General features: G+C 39.4%; 1 protein-coding gene across 1 annotated transcript in view; it reads left to right on the top strand.

Moving 5' to 3' along the window:
- The window catches only part of FYB2 (FYN binding protein 2), a 92,339-nt gene that overhangs the window by 50,381 nt on the left and 25,961 nt on the right, over nt 1-15,997 (top strand). The window contains 3 exon segments of the mRNA XM_032639130.1: nt 1,001-1,160; nt 10,725-10,844; nt 10,935-10,973. Of these exon segments, the coding sequence (XP_032495021.1) occupies nt 1,001-1,160; nt 10,725-10,844; nt 10,935-10,973 (319 nt within the window).

The raw sequence follows: 15,997 nt of genomic DNA, 5'->3' as shown, positions 1-15,997 counted from the left end.
CTAAGACTAGGAGATAAAGCCCACACTTTTTGCCTCGTGTGCAAGACCCTTCATAACTCAACTCCATTCTAGCTGACATTTTCAGCCTCACCTCCAGTCTTCCCTCCTCTGTCCCCTTCACTGTTCCTTCATCAATAGCCTCTGTCCCACCCTTATGAGGACACTAACACTTCTGTCCCTTTGCCTGTGTTGATTTATCTACCAGGTATTCCTTATCCCTTCAACCAGTCTCTTACTTAAATTTTAAAATAGTTTCATAAAACCTGCTTCTGAAGTCTTCCCTACCCTGTCTCCTAGCCACAAGAACTGACCTGCCCCTCCTATTTCCACCTCAGTGAGCAATCCTGCTGTAAATGATATTCACCGCAATATACCTTAATTGTTTGCATGTATCGCTCCACGACCAGCGTGGAAGCCACTATGCCCATCGCATCTCTCTCTTTCTCCAGGGCTTAGCATGTTATTTCCTTCAGTAAATGTGTGACAGATGCTGGAGGGAGGAAGTGTGGAAAGAGCGGGGGGAAACAGAAGAAATGGAGGGTGGGAAGATGAAATGTCAGGTAAAAGGAACACAGCATCCTTTTGTAGGCAAGAGCACAGGGCTTTGGGGTCCAGGCCTGCCTGGGCAGATGACTAGCTATGAGACCAGAAGTCAGTTATTTAACCTTTCTAAATTCTTTATCAAGAGGAATCATGATGTTTCCTCATGCAGAGTAAGTGAGATAAAATATATCAAGAGCCTATGCTGCGGTCAGAGCTCCATTATATCCTGACTGTGTCCTGTGGGCCTGCCTCTGTGCCAGGCATTCACTGGCTGTTCAGAGGGCAACAAAAGACATTATATGTGCTCCTGTGAAACTTAGAGAGATAAGACTCTGTTAAATAAAGGACTAAACAGTGGCTACCTGGGAGGAATGAATGAATACAGAACAGCATGAGTAAGCAAAAACCAACAGATGAACCAAAGCCCCGCCAGACTGTCCCTGTTGCATGTGTTTAGGTGGGTACCTATGAAGACACGCCTGGAAAAACCCAGATGGTGAAAGTCCACAGGGGTAGGAGGAGCACACTGGCCGGGAAGCAGGACGCTGAGATTGACGTCATCCAGACAGAGGCCTGCCCCAAGGACCCCAAGCTGGCCAGACACTCCGATGGCCACTGTGAGTTATGTTTCTTTCTGGTTCTCTTCACCATTATCGAATTATTTTAAAGCTGTGCGTGACCAAAATTTTAATTTCTTTTATAAATATTTACTGAGCATCTATTATATACAAAGTCACTTGCCTGAGTGAGGCAGCTGTGCAAGAGTGAACAATCACTGGATTTAGAAGTAGAAGGCCCTGCGTTCAAATCTAGGCTCTGATACTTATTAGCTATGTTACATAGTAACTCTATATTCCTTCATATTCTCAGGTTCCTCATTTATAAAAAGGGATCATAAAAAAAGGGGGATCATAATATAGATCAAACTGGGGTTTGGTGAGGACCAAATCTGACATATGTTACGTAATAGGTACTCAGCAAATGTTGCTGATTTCTTTTTATATGTACCGGCTCCTGTTGTTCTTTGTAGACCCAAGACATTGACACACTGATGACATAGTATGATATTATTCTTTGACTTTATTCAAGTCGCATTTTACTTTCATGTGAGTCCAGACTCTTGATTGCAAGTAATCAAATCATAGTGTGTTAAGCAAAAGAGGAAAAGGAGGCTCACCTAGCAGAAGGTTTGGGCATGGCTGGACCCAGGGACACAAACAGTATCACAAGGACTCAGTATTACTTTTTCTACTCCTGGCTTTTCTCCCCTCCCTCTTGTCTCCATTTTCAAGCAGACTGTACCCTTGTGGAGGCAAGATGGCATCTAGCAGTGACAGGCTTACGCACTACCTGTCCTCTTAGGAGCCCCAGAAGAAAACTAGAAGTGGTTATCCTCTCAACAGCTTCAAGAAAAGGCCCAAATTTGAGTCTTGTTGGCTTGATTGTGTCACATGCCAACCCCTATCCAGTTATCATGAATGTGGGATAGGATGCTCTGATTGACCCCGCCAGTGTCATAAATTCACATCTGGAGCTGAAGGTAGAATTAGTTCTACCCAAACGGTATCATTTCAGATTGAAGGATTTCCCAAGGAAAATTAGAAAGCTGTTATCATGAAAAAACAGTAGACACTGGGTAGGCAAAACAGATGTCTACTCCAGCCCAGTAAGCCATGGCAAACATTTCATAATGTGCTATAAATCAGAGTGATGAGAATACATTGCAATCATAAGATGGACTCAGGCCCTATAAAGTCTGCCTCCAGGCTAGATGGCTGCATCCCTGCCACCCACCTCCTTCCCAATATACTCTTTACTCTAAGTTAACTGACTGTGTCATGTGCTTTAGTGCCCCTATAACTTCGCTTGACCTCTTTCCTCTGTCTGAGATGGTTTTATGCCCATTCTTTACCTGCTGATGTCCTGGTCATCTTTCAAGATCTATCTTAGAAGTCACTTCTTCCGAGGCCTTCCTTACCTCCATCCTCCTCTTTCCCACTCTCCAGAGACCATAATCGCTCACTCTTAACAGCAACCAAATGACCACTTTTCCATATTAGGTTTTAGAGTCAAGCATTTCTGGGACCCAGAATTACTATGCATTAATTCTACATCCTTGGGAAATTTACTTTTATGTACACATGGGGGTAGTACTATTTATTGCCCAGGGCTCTTTGTCAATGCATATAAAGTACGTGGTTCATTGCTACATAACTGTCAGTTCTCTTTATTTCCTTTTTTTAAAAAAAAAATTACAGTATGCCTTACATTATAATTCATGGTGTACATGTTTGTTTCCCACGGTACACAGTGAGCACCATGGGATCAGAGACCATTTGATATTTTTCTCTGTATCTCTGCAACCTGGCACAGTGGATATACCCAACAAAACTTTGTTAAAGGGAGGAATGAAAGAATAAATCAAACTTCAGTGAGAGAGTATGGTAGATTTGACAATCTGAATGATTCTCCTGACTAAAACAAGGAAAGAATAATTTTTTTTGGAAAATTCATAAAAGTATAACAGAACTGATTTAAAAGGAAGCATCCAGGGCCTCCCTGGTGGCGCAGTGGTTGAGAGTCCGCCTGCCGATGCAGGGACACAGGTTTGTGCCCCGGGCCGGGAAGGAGTCCCACATGCCGCGGAGCAGCTAGGCCCGTGAGCCCTGGCCGCTGAGCCTGCGCATCGAGCCTGTGCTCCACAACGGGAGAGGCCACAACAGTGAGAGGCACGCCTACAGCAAAAAAAAAAAAAAAAAAAAAAAAAGGAAGCATCCACATACCTGCAGTAACCAGGAACCCGGGCAATGAGTGAGTGCCAAAGCTACTCTGGCCTGAGGGTTTTCACTGAGCTCTGAATCCCTTGAGGCTCCGGTTTTGACTGCATGGTGTACAGAGGACAGGAGCTATACCCAGGCTTGTCCAAAGTGAGTTTATACAGGGGACCTCAAAGAATTATGTCCACACAGAATGAATAGGACTGTGCCTATCTTACAGTACTATATGGTTACTTATAAATTTATTATAAAAGTGGACCTCAAGTGTTCTATAACACAATAAAATTTAGAAAATAAGAAATGGGACAAATAAAAATAGACATTTCTAATGAGATAAATTGACACATGAGAAGCACAGAGGTGGTGTTGAATCTAAAACCACGCCTTAAGATGAGAAGTGGATAGACTAATTTGGAGTGTAGAAAAAAATGGAAGGGGGGAAAACAAGCTGAAGTGAATAAAAGAGTTAAAGGAGAGGCCTAAATATGGGGCTGAAAACCATTTTCAAGCGATTAAGTACTGTCCATGAAGAGTCACTATAGATTTGGGAATTACACTATGGTGAGAACAGTCTGAAGAAGATTCTTCTAAGTATCTGTCCATACTGCTAAAGTACAAAGGGAGTTTGTGCTAAACCCATTTATCAGTTCTCTGCAATAGTTCCCCACTCTCTTGTGATGAGAAGCACAAAATGTTTAGTCAAGGAAAGTGGGTGTGAAAACAGAGAGGAAAGTTTTGAGGAAAAAAAATACATTGAGTGTCTTTCTATACTCCTTCTATACAAATGGGCCTCTTTTGAAAAAATAAAAATAATTACTTCCTTCCATTAAAAGAAAAGAAGAATTAATAAGACAAAACCCCAGGGAGCAGAAGGAAATTTGCCCATTTTGCCCCTGGTGCTGGGTAAAGGGGAAAAAATCTGTTACCATAGCTGATCCTCATGCACACATTGGGAAAATTCACTGATCTATACTCTTATGATTTGTGCCCTTTCCTGTATGTTATGCTGTAATTATAATTTTAACTTTACTAAGGTAACTGTCAAAAGATAGACACAGCATGTAAACTTTCCAAATAAATAAAAAAAGAAACACAGAATGAAGAAAAGAGAAGAAACCTCAGTCAATCAAGCACAAGGAAAATGAGGGAAAAATAGAACAAATAAAAGTAGGTAATAAAATACTAGATATAAATTTCAAAATATCAGCAAACCTTATAACATGAAACTCTCTAATTAGAGGACATATGCATTCAAATCATTCAATATTAAACAATATTTGCATAGCTTTTATGTCCCCAGCATTGTTCTAGGTGCTGGGGATATAGCAGTAAATAAACCAGACAAAAATTCTGTCCTCGTGGAGATTACATTCTGATCTGAGGAGACGGATGATAAATATATACACAATAAAATATTCACTATGTGGAGCGGTAGTAAATACTATAGAAAAAAATAATAAAGCAAAGAAAGAGAATTAGGGGTCTTCCCTGGTGGTGCAGTGGTTAAGAATCCACCTGCCATGCAGGGAACACAGGTTCAAGCCCTGGTCCTGAAGATCCCACATGCTGCAGAGAAACCAAGCCCATGTGCCACAACTACTGAGCCTGTGCTCTAGAACCTGCGAGCCACAACTACTGAGCCTGAGTGCCGCAACTACTGAAGCCTAGAGCCCATGCTCTGCAACAAGAGAAACCACCACAGTGAGAAGCCCCCGCTCGCCACAACTAGAGAAAGCCTGCATGCAGCAACGAAGACCCAATGCAGCCAAAAACAAAATAAATACATTTTTTAAAAAAAAAGAAAAATAAAGAGAATTAGGGAGGCAGGTGGAGGAAGTGGAAGTTGCAATTTTAAAGTGCGCATAGATGACCTCAAAGATGTAAAGTAGGTGAGGAATAGAGCCATGGCTATCCAGAATGTTCTAGGGAGAGAGGAAAGGAGTGCAAAATATCCCAGGGCAGGAGTCTACTAGATGTGTTTGGTAGAATAGCAAGGAGGCCAGTGTAGCTGGAGCAGGACTGAAGGAGACTGTAGGAGGAGATAAGGTCAGAGAGATAACAAGGGGCCAGATAATATAGGGGCTTCTGTAGACCATTGCAAGAACTTTGGCATTTATTATGAGATATATATATTTTTTAATAACATTGAAAGGTTTTGAGCACAAGAATAGAATGATCTGACTTGTATTTTAAAGAATCATATCTCGGCTGCTGTCTTGAAAGAAGAATGTAGAAGAACCTGGGACCTGTTAGGAGTTTGTTGCAGGAATTTAACTGAGAGACGATGGTAGCTTGGAGGAGGGTACTGCAGTCGAGTTGTTGAGATATGCTTGGATTCAGGATTTAGATCGAAAATCAAGCTGACAGATGGCTGTGGATTGGAGGTGGGACGTGAGAGAGAAAGGAGTCAAGGATGTCTTCAAGGTTTGGACCTGAGCAACTGAAAGGTTGGGGTTGCTACTCTTTGTTGATGTGGGGCAGACTTCAGGAAGAGCACATTCACAGAGAGAAAGCAAGAGTTTGGTTTGGAATGTAATGTGTTGAGACAACCAAATGGAATTGGTGTGAAGGTTGAACTCACGAGAGCTGTCTAAGTTAGGAATGTAACTTGGGAGTTGTCTGTGTTTTTAAAATGAAGCCATAAACATTTTTCAATACATCTGCCTCAAAAAGGAAGGAGTAAGAAAGAAAAAAAGTGTCCTGAAGTAAGAATTAAGCAACTGTGTGTTCAGCATCTTTGCTCTGTGCTGGAGAAACATACCGATAACTCCGTAGGAAAAAGTAGGGCCTTTATGCCTCTGGGAGCTGACATTCATTGAGACGGTTTGGGGCCTATATGCTAACTGACTTCTTGTCAGAGGATAAAATCTTGTTGCTTGGTGCCTTTAATTAATAGACAAAAGTCAGGGCTTCCCTGGTGGTGCAGTGGTTGAGAGTCCACCTGCTGATGTAGGGGACACGGGTTTGTGTCCCGGTCTGGGAAGACCCCACATGCCGTGGAGTGGCTAGGCCCATGAGCCATGGCCGCTGAGCCTGCGCATCCAGAGCCTGTGCTCCATACCGGGAGAGGCCACAACAGTGAGAGGCCCGCGTACTGCAAAAAGAAAAAAATAGACAAAAGTCAGAGAGTCCCATACAGGATAAATCCAAGGAGAAACACGCCAAGACACATATTAATCAAACTATCAAAAATTAAATACAAAGAAAAAATATTAAAAGCAGTGAGGGAAAAACAACAAATAACATAACCTTATGTTAACATAACATAAGGTTAACAGCTGATCTTTCAGCAGAAACTCTGAAAGCCAGAAGGGAGTGACAGGACATATTTAAGGTGATGAAAGGGAAAAACCTACAACCAAGATTACTCTACCCAGCAAGGATCTCATTCAGATTCAACGGAGAAATTAAAATCTTTACAGACAGGCAAAAGCTAAGAGAATTCAGCACTACCAAACCAGCTTTACAACAAATGTTAAAGGAACTTCTCTAGGCAGAAAACACAAGAAAAGGAAAAGACTTAACAATAACAAACCGAAAACAATTAAGAAAATGGTAATAGGAACATACATGTTGATAATTACCTTAAGTGTAAATGGATTAAATGCTCCAACCAAAAGACATAGACTGGCTGAATGGATACAAAAACAAGACCCGTATATATGCTGTATACAAGAGACACACTTCAGGCCTAGGGACACATACAGACTGAAAGTGAGGGGATAGAAAAAGATATTCCATGCAAGTGGAAATCAAAAGAAAGCTGGAGTAGCAATTTTCATAACAGACAAAATAGACTTTAAAATAAAGACAATTACAAGAGACGAAGAAGGACACTACATAATGATCAATTATGAAGGGATCAATCCAAGAAGAAGGTATAACAATTATAAATACTTATGTACCCAACACAGGAGCACCTCAATACATAAGGCAAATGCTAACAGCCATAAAAGGAGAAGTCAACAGAAACACAGTCATAGTAGGGGACTTGAACATCCCACTTTCACCAATGGACAGATCATCCAAAGTGAAAACAAATAAGGAAGCACAAGCGTTAAATGATACATTAAACAACATGGACTTAATTGATATTTATAGGACATTCCATCCAAAAACAGCAGATTACAATTTCTTCTCAAGTGCTCTTGGAACATTCTCCAGGATAGATCATATCTTGGGTCACAAATCAAGCCTTGGTAAATTTAAGAAAATTGAAATCATATCCAATATCTTTTCCAACCACAACACTATAAGACTAGAAATCAATTACAGGGAATAATCTGTAAAAAATACAAACACATGGATGCTGAACAATAGACTACTAAATAACCAAGAGATCACTGAAGAAATCAAAGAGGAAATCAAAAAATACCTAGAGACAAATGACAATGAAAACACGACAACCCAAAACCTATGGGATGCAGCAAAAACAATTTAAGAGGAAAGTTTATAGCAATAAAATCCTACCTCAAGAAACAAGAAACATCTCAAATAAAAAACCTAACCTTACACCTAAAGCAATTAGAGAAAGAAGAACAAAAAACCCCCAAAGTTAGTAGAAGGCAAGAAAGCATAAAGATCAGATCAGAAATAAATGAAAAAGAAATGAAGGAAACAACAGCAAAGATCAATAAAACTGAAAGCTGGTTCTTTGAGAAGATAAACAAAATTGATAAACCATTAGCCAGACTCATCAAGAAAAAAAGGGAGAAGACTCAAATCAATAGAATTAGAAATGAAAAAGGAGAAGTAACAACTGACACTGCAGAAATACAAAGGATCATAAGAGATTACTACAGGAAACTATATGCCAATAAAATGGATAGCCTGGAAGAAATGGACAAATTCTTAGAAAAGCACAACCTTCCGAGACTGAACCAGTAAGCAATAGAAAATATAAACAGACCAATCACAAGCACTTAAATTGAAACTGTGATCAAGACAGTATGGTACTGGCACAAAAACAGAAATATAGACCAATGGAACAGGATAGAAAGCCCAGAGATAAACGCACGCACCTATGGTAGTTGATTAGTTAATCTATGAATAAGGAAGCAAGGATATACAATGGAGAAAAACAATCTCTTCAATAAGTTGTGCTGGGAAAACTGGACAGCTACATGTAAAAGAATGAAATTAGAACACTCCCTAACACCATACACAAAAATAAACTCAAAATGGATTAAACACCTAAATGTAAGGCCAGACACTATAAAATTCTTAGAGGAAAACATAGGCAGAACACTCTGACATAAATCACAGTAAGGTCCTTTTTGATCCACCTCCTAGAGAAATGGAAATAAAAACAAAAATAAACAAATACGACCTAATGAAACTTTAAAACCTTTGCACAGCAAAGGAAACCATAAACGAGACAAAAAGACAACCCTCAGAATGGGAGAAAATATCTGCAAATGAAGCAACTGACAAAGGATTAATCTGCAAAATATACAAGCAGCTCATGCAGCTCAATATCAAAAAAACAACCCCATACAAAAATGGGCAGAAGACCTAAATTGACATTTCTCCAAAGAAGATATACAGATTGCTAACAAACACATGAAAGGATGCTCAGTATAACTAATCATTAGAGAAATGCAAATCAAAAGTACAATGAGGTATCATCCAAAAATCTACAAATAGGGCTTCCCTGGTGGCGCAGTGGTTGAGAATCCGCCTGCCGATGCAGGGGACATGGGTTCGTGTCCTGGTCTGGAAAGATCCCACATGCTGCGGAGCGCCTGGGCCCGTGAGCCATGGCCGCTGAGCCTGCGCGTCCGGAGCCTGTGCTCCACAATGGGAGAGGCTACAACAGTGAGAGGCCCGTGTACCGCAAGAAAAAAAAAAAAAAAAATCTACAAACAATAAATGCTGGAGAGGGTGTGGAGAAAAGGGAGCCCTCTTGCACTGTTATTGGGAATGTAAATTGATACAAACACTACGGGAACAGTATGGAGGTTCCTCAGAAGTCTAAAATTAGAACTACCATATGACCCAGCAATATAACTACTGGGCATATACCCTGAGAAAACCATAATTCAAAAAGAGTCAGGTATCACAATGTTCATTGCAGCTCTATTTACAATAGCCAGGACACAGAAGCAACCTAAGTGTCCATCGACAGATGAATGGATAAAGATGTGGCACATATGTACAGTGGAATACTACTCAGCCATAAAAAGAAACGAAATTGAGTTATTTGTAGTGAGGTGGATGGGCCTAGAGACTGTCATACAGAGTGAAGTAAGTCAGAAAGAGAAAAACAAATACCATATGCTAACACATATGCGTGGAATCTAAAAAACAAAAATGGTTCTGAAGAACCTAGGGGCAGGACAGGAATAAAGACACAGACGTAGAGAATGGACTTGAGGACACGGGGAGGGGGAAGGTTAAGCTGGGATGGAGTGAGAGAGTGGCATGGACATATACACACTACCAAATGTAAAATAGATAGCTAGTGGGAAGCAGCCACATAGCACAGGGAGATCAGCTCCGTGCTTTGTGACCACCTAGAGGGGTGGGATAGGGAAGGAGGGAGGGAGACGCAAGAGGGAGGAGATATGGGGATATATATATATGTATAGCTGATTCACTTTGTTATAAAGCAGACACTAACACACCATTGTAAAGCAATTATACTCCAATAAAGATGTAGAAAAAAAAGATAAAAGTCAATGTGCTTATTGTTATTTCTCAGATATATTTCTTATTTCTGATTAATAGTTCATGTCTGCAAATGGTTCTGAATCACCCATACTGTAAATATTAACCTAGGCCAACTGATAAAAAGGTGACAGTTTTAGGGTTATGACAAGTTTACAGCTCTGTGAAATAAACCAGCTTCTGCATGTAACAGGCTAGCTACTTGTGCAAAGAATCCCTAGCCATTTTTTAACCTGGCACACTATCTGGCTGAATCCATTACTAATGCATAATAAATGTTGGCATGTGCTCAATCAACTTGTCTAAGAAATTTTACTTTAAGAAAAAATGCCACAAAGTGGATAAAGTCATCTAAATGTAGGGATTGAAGCCCCAGGGCTGCACCTTGGTAGACTTCAACATTTGAGGTCAGGGATTAGAGGAAGAAACATCCAAGAAGAGGGAGGAATCACTGGTTAACTGGGTAATTAGCACCCTTCATAAATATGTATTAATCCTTGCCACAATCATCCAAGAGGGGTTACTATCATTATCCCAACTTGAGAGAATCATAACTGAGGCTTAGCAAGGTGAAGTGGTTTGCCAAAGGATCATACATGTCAAGGTTATAATCCAGTGTTACCATATTTAATCTGCCTTTTCCTATTATTGTCTCCATTGCCAGTGACCTGTGTGAATGCATTTATGAGAGCAGTTGATGAGATGTTCTCAGGGTGTTCTCTGTTTTCCTTACAGGGGGGTATGTGAAGGCCTTGGAGATGACTAAAGAAACCCTAGGCCAAGGAGCCTTTAAGCCAAATTCCATTTCCGAGACGTATGATGATGTTGAGTACCCTGGGAGAGAGGGGTAAATACGTGCCAGCCCTTCAGTGAGATGAATGTGATGAGACTTTAAAAGTACAATACAACAGGTCAATGGTCTTTGTATCTTTTCTCCCCACAGAGCAAAGTCAGATTTCTCTAACTCATTTGTCTCAGATAATGGTAAGTTTAAGAAAACATTTGAAACTGTCAATAGGAATTGCTAAGAGTTTCTGTGGCAGATTAGTAGTAAGGTATCTTTTATTTACATATTTTTATTAATGCCATTTGGGTGGGGTGATGATAAGCTAATAGAAGTGGTTCAAGGTATGTGTGAATAAATGCATTTAGAATCATGAAGGTGAAGATGCTGGTAATGGGTCTTTTGTGGCAAGAAAGCAACTTTGATGTGAAATTGCTTTCTTCCTGATCTCTTCACAATCCAAGTCTGAAGATAGGAATGTGTTTTACTTAAAACACTTGTATGGATTCTCAATACTTTTTCAAAATATTGAAGTATAGTTTACTTACACATTAGTTTCAGATGTACAACATAATGATTTTATAGATTATAGTCCACTTAAAGTTATTATAAAATATTGGTCATAGTCCCTGTGCTGTACATCATATCTTTGTATCTTATTTATTTTATAGCTAGTAGTCTGTATCTCTTAATCCCCTTCCACATCTTGCCCATACCCTACCTTGCCCCTTCCTCCACCCTTCTTCCCACTGGTAACAATTGGTTCTCTATATCTGTGAGTCTGTTTTGTTATATTCATTTATATTTCTTTTTCTTTTTTAGATTCCACATGTAAGTGAAAACACGGTTTTTGTCTTTCTATGTCTGGCCTATTTACCAAGCATAACACTCTCCAAGTTCATCCATGTTGTTGCAAATGGCAAAATTTCATTCTTTTTTATGGCTGAGTAGTATTCCTGTGTGTGTGTGTGTGTGTGTGTGTACACTACATCTTCTTTATCCATTCATCTGTTAATGGACACTGAGGTTGCTACCGTATCTTGGCCATTGTAAATAATGCTAATATGAACATTAGGGTGCATCTGTTTTGAATTAGTGTTTGCATTTTTTTCAGATAGACACCAGGAGTGGAATTGCTGGATCATATGGCAGTTCTATTTTTAATTATTTGAGGAACCTCCATACTGTTTCCCATAGTGGTTGCACCAATTTACATTCCCACCAACAGTGTAGGAGGGTTCCCTTTCCTCCAAATCCTCACCAACATCTTTTGTCATATTTTTTTTTACCATCTTTATTGGAGTATAATTGCTTAACAATGGTGTGTTAGTTTGTGCTTTATAACAAAGCGAATCAGCTATACATATACATATATCCCCATATCTCCTCCCTCTTGCATCTCCCTCCCACCCTCCCTATCCCACCCCTCTAGGTGGAAACAAAGCACTGAGCTGATCTCCCTGTGCCATGCACACTAGCTGTCTGTTTTACATTTGGTAGTATATATAAGTCTATGCCACTATCTCACTTCGCCCCAGCTTACCCTTCCCACTCCCTGTGTCCTCAAGTCCATTCTCTATGTGTCTTTATTCCTGTCCTGCCCCTAAGTTCTTCAGAACCACTTTTTTTTTTTTTAGATTCCATATATATGTATTAGCATATGGTATTTGTTTTTCTCTCACTTACTTCACTCTGTATGATACCCTCTAGGTCCATCCATCTCACTACAAATAACTCAATTTCATTTCTTTTTATGGCTGAGTAATATTCCATTCTATATATATGCCACATCTTCCTTATCCATGCATCTGTCAATGGACACTTAGGTTGCTTCCATGTCCTGGCTGTTGTAAATAGAGCTGCAATGAACATTGTAGTACATGACTCTTTTTGAATTATGGTTTTCTCAGGGTATATGCCCAGTAGTGGGATTGCTGGGTCGTATGGTAGTTCTAATTTTAGACTTCTGAGGAACCTCCATACTGTTCTCCATAGTGTTTGTATCAATTTACATTCCCACCAACAGTGTGGGAAGGTTCCCTTTTCTCCACACCCTCTCTGGCGTTTATTGTTTGTAGATTTTTTGATGATGGCTATTCTGACCAGTGTGAGGTGGTACCACACTGTAGTTTTTGTTTGTTTGTTTGTTTGTTTTGCGGTACGCGGGCCTCTCACTGTTGTGGCCTCTCCCGCTGCGGAGCACAGGCTCCAGACACGCAGGCTCAGCGGCCATGGCTCACGGGCCTAGCTGCTCTGCGGCATGTGGGATCTTCCCGGACGGAGCACGAACCCGTGTCCCCTGCATTGGCAGGCAGACTCTCAACCACTGCGCCACCAGGGAAGCCCCACACTGTAGTTTTGATTTTCATTTCTCTAATGATTAGTAATGTTGAGCATTTTTTCATGTGTTTGTTGCCAATCTGTAAATCTTCTTTGGAGAAATGTCTGTTTAGGTCTTCTACCCATTTTTGGATTGGGTTTTTTTTTTTGATATTGAGCTGCATGAGCTGCTTGTATATTTTGCAGATTAATCCTTTGTCAGTTGCTTCATTTGAAAATATTTTCTCCCATTCTGAGGGTTGTCTTTTTGTCTTGTTTGTGGTTTCCTTTGCTGTGCAAAAGCTTTTAAATTTCATTAGGTTGTATTTGTTTATTTTTGTTTTTATTTCCATTTCTCTAGTAGGGAGGTCAAAAAGGATCTCACTGTGATTTATGTCATAGAGTGTTCTGCCTATATTTTCCTCTACGAGTTTTATAGTGTCTGGCCTTACATTTAGGTCTTTAATCCATTTTGAGTTTATTTTTGTGTATGGTGTTAGGGAGTGTTGTAATTTCATTTTTTTTATATGTAGCTGTCCAGTTTTCCCAGCACCACTTATGGAAGAGGCTGTCTTTTCTCCATTGTATATTCTTGCCTCCTTTATCGAAAGTAAGGTGACTATATGAGCATGAGTTTATCTCTGGGCTTTCTATCCTGTTCCATTGATCTATATTTCTGTTTTTGTGCCAGTACCATACTGTCTTGATTACCATAGCTTTGTAGTTTAGTCTGAAGTCAGGGAGCCTGATTCCTCCAGCTCCATTTTTCTTTCTCAAGATTGCTTTGGCTATTTGGGGTCTTTTGTGTTTCCATACAAATTGTGAAATTTTTTGTTCTAGTTCTGTGGAAAATGCCAGTGGTAGTTTGATAGGGATTGCATTGAATCTGTAGTTTGCTTTGGGTAGTATAGTCGTATTCACAATGTTGATTCTTCCAGTCCAAGGACATGGTATATCTCTCCCTCTGTATCATCTATAATTTCTTTCATCAGTGTCTTATAGTTTTCTGCATACAGGTCTTTTATCTCTTCAGGTAGGTTTATTCCTAGGTATTTTATTCTTTTTGTTGCAATGGTTAATGGTAGTGTTTCCTTAGTTTCTCTTTCAGATTTTTCATCATTAGTGTATAGGAATGCAAGAGATTTCTGTGCATTAATTTTGTATCCTGCTACTTTAACAGATTCACTGATTAGTTCTAGTAGTTTTCTGGTAGCATCTTTAGGATTCTCTATGTATAGTATCATGTCATCTGCAAACAGTGGCAGTTTTACTTCTTTTCCGATTTGGATTCATTTTATTTCTTTTTCGTCTCTGATTGCTGTGGCTATAATTCCAAAACTATGTTGAATAATAGTGTTGAGAGTGGGCAACCTTGTCTTGTTCCTGATCTTAGAGGAAATGGTTTCAGGTTTTCACCATTGAGAATGATGTTTGCTGTGGGTTTGTCATATATGGCCTTTATTATGTTGAGGTAGGTTCCCTCTATGCCTACTTTCTGGAGGGTTTTTATCATAAGTGGGTGTTGAATTTTGTCAAAAGCTTTTTCTGCATCTATTGAGATGATCATATGGTTTTTCTCCTTCAATTTGTTAATATGGCTTATCACATTTATTTGCGTATTTGAAAAATCCTTTCATTCCTGGAATAAACCCCACTTGATCATGATGTATGATCCTTTTAATGTGCTGTTGGATTCTGTTTGCTAGTATTTTGTTGAGGATTTTTGCATCTATATTCATCAGTGATATTGGCCTGTAGTTTTCTTTTTTTGTGGCATCTTTGTCTGATTTTGGTATTAGGCTGATGGTGGCCTTGTAGAACGAGTTTGGGAGTGTTCCTCCCTCTGCTATATTTTGGAAGAGTTTGAGAAGGATAGATGTTAGCTCTTCTCCCAGTGTTTGTTAGAATTCGCCTGTGAAGCCATCAGGTTCTGGGCTTTTGTTTGTTGGAAGATTTTTAATCACTGTCTCAATTTCAGTGCTTGTGATTGGTCCATTTATATTTTCTATTGCTTACTGGTTCAGTCTAGGAAGGTTGTGCTTTTCTAAGAATTTGTCCATTTCTTCCAGATTGTCCATTTTATTAGCATATAGTTTCCTGTAGTAATCTCTCATGATCCTTTGTATTTCTGCGGTATCAGTTGTTACTTCTCCTTTTTCATTTCTAATTCTACTGATTTGAGTCTTCTCCCTTTTTTTCTTGATGAGTCTGGCTAATGGTTTATCAATTTTGTTTATCTTCTCAAAGAACCAGCTTTTAGTTTTATTGATCTTTACTATCGTTTCCTTCATTTCTTTCTCATTTATTTCTGATGTGATCATTATGATTTCTTCTGCTAACTTGGGTTTTTTTTTTCCTTCTTTCTCTAATTGCTTTGGGTGTAAAGTTAGGTTGTTTATGTGAGATGTTTCTTGTTTCTTGAGGTAGGATTTTATTGCTATAAACTTCCCTCTTAGAACTGCTTTTGCTGCATCTCATAGGTTTTTGGGTCATCCAGTTTTCATTCTCATTTGTCTCTAGATATTTTTTGATTTCCTCTTTGATTTCTTCAATGATCTCTTGGTTGTTTAGTACCATATTGTTTAGCCTCCATGTGTTTGTATTTTTTACAGATTTTTTTCCTGTAATTGATACCTAGTCTAATAGCATTGTGGTCGGAAAAGATACTTGATATAATTTCAATTTTCTTAAATTTACCAAAGCTTGATTTGTGTCCCACAATATGTTCTATCCTGGAGAATGCTCCGTGAGCACTTGAGAAGAAAGTGTCATCTGCTGTTTGGATGGAATGTCCAATAAATATCAATTAAGTTCGTCTTGTTCAGTGTATCATTTAAAGCTTGTGTTTCCTTATTTATTTTCATTTTGGATGATCTGTCCATTGGTGAAAGTGGGGTGTTAAAAC

This window comes from Phocoena sinus, chromosome 1 (assembly GCF_008692025.1).
Source record: "Phocoena sinus isolate mPhoSin1 chromosome 1, mPhoSin1.pri, whole genome shotgun sequence".
NCBI lineage: Eukaryota > Metazoa > Chordata > Mammalia > Artiodactyla > Phocoenidae > Phocoena > Phocoena sinus.
This window is presented reverse-complemented; position numbering and strand designations above follow the sequence as displayed.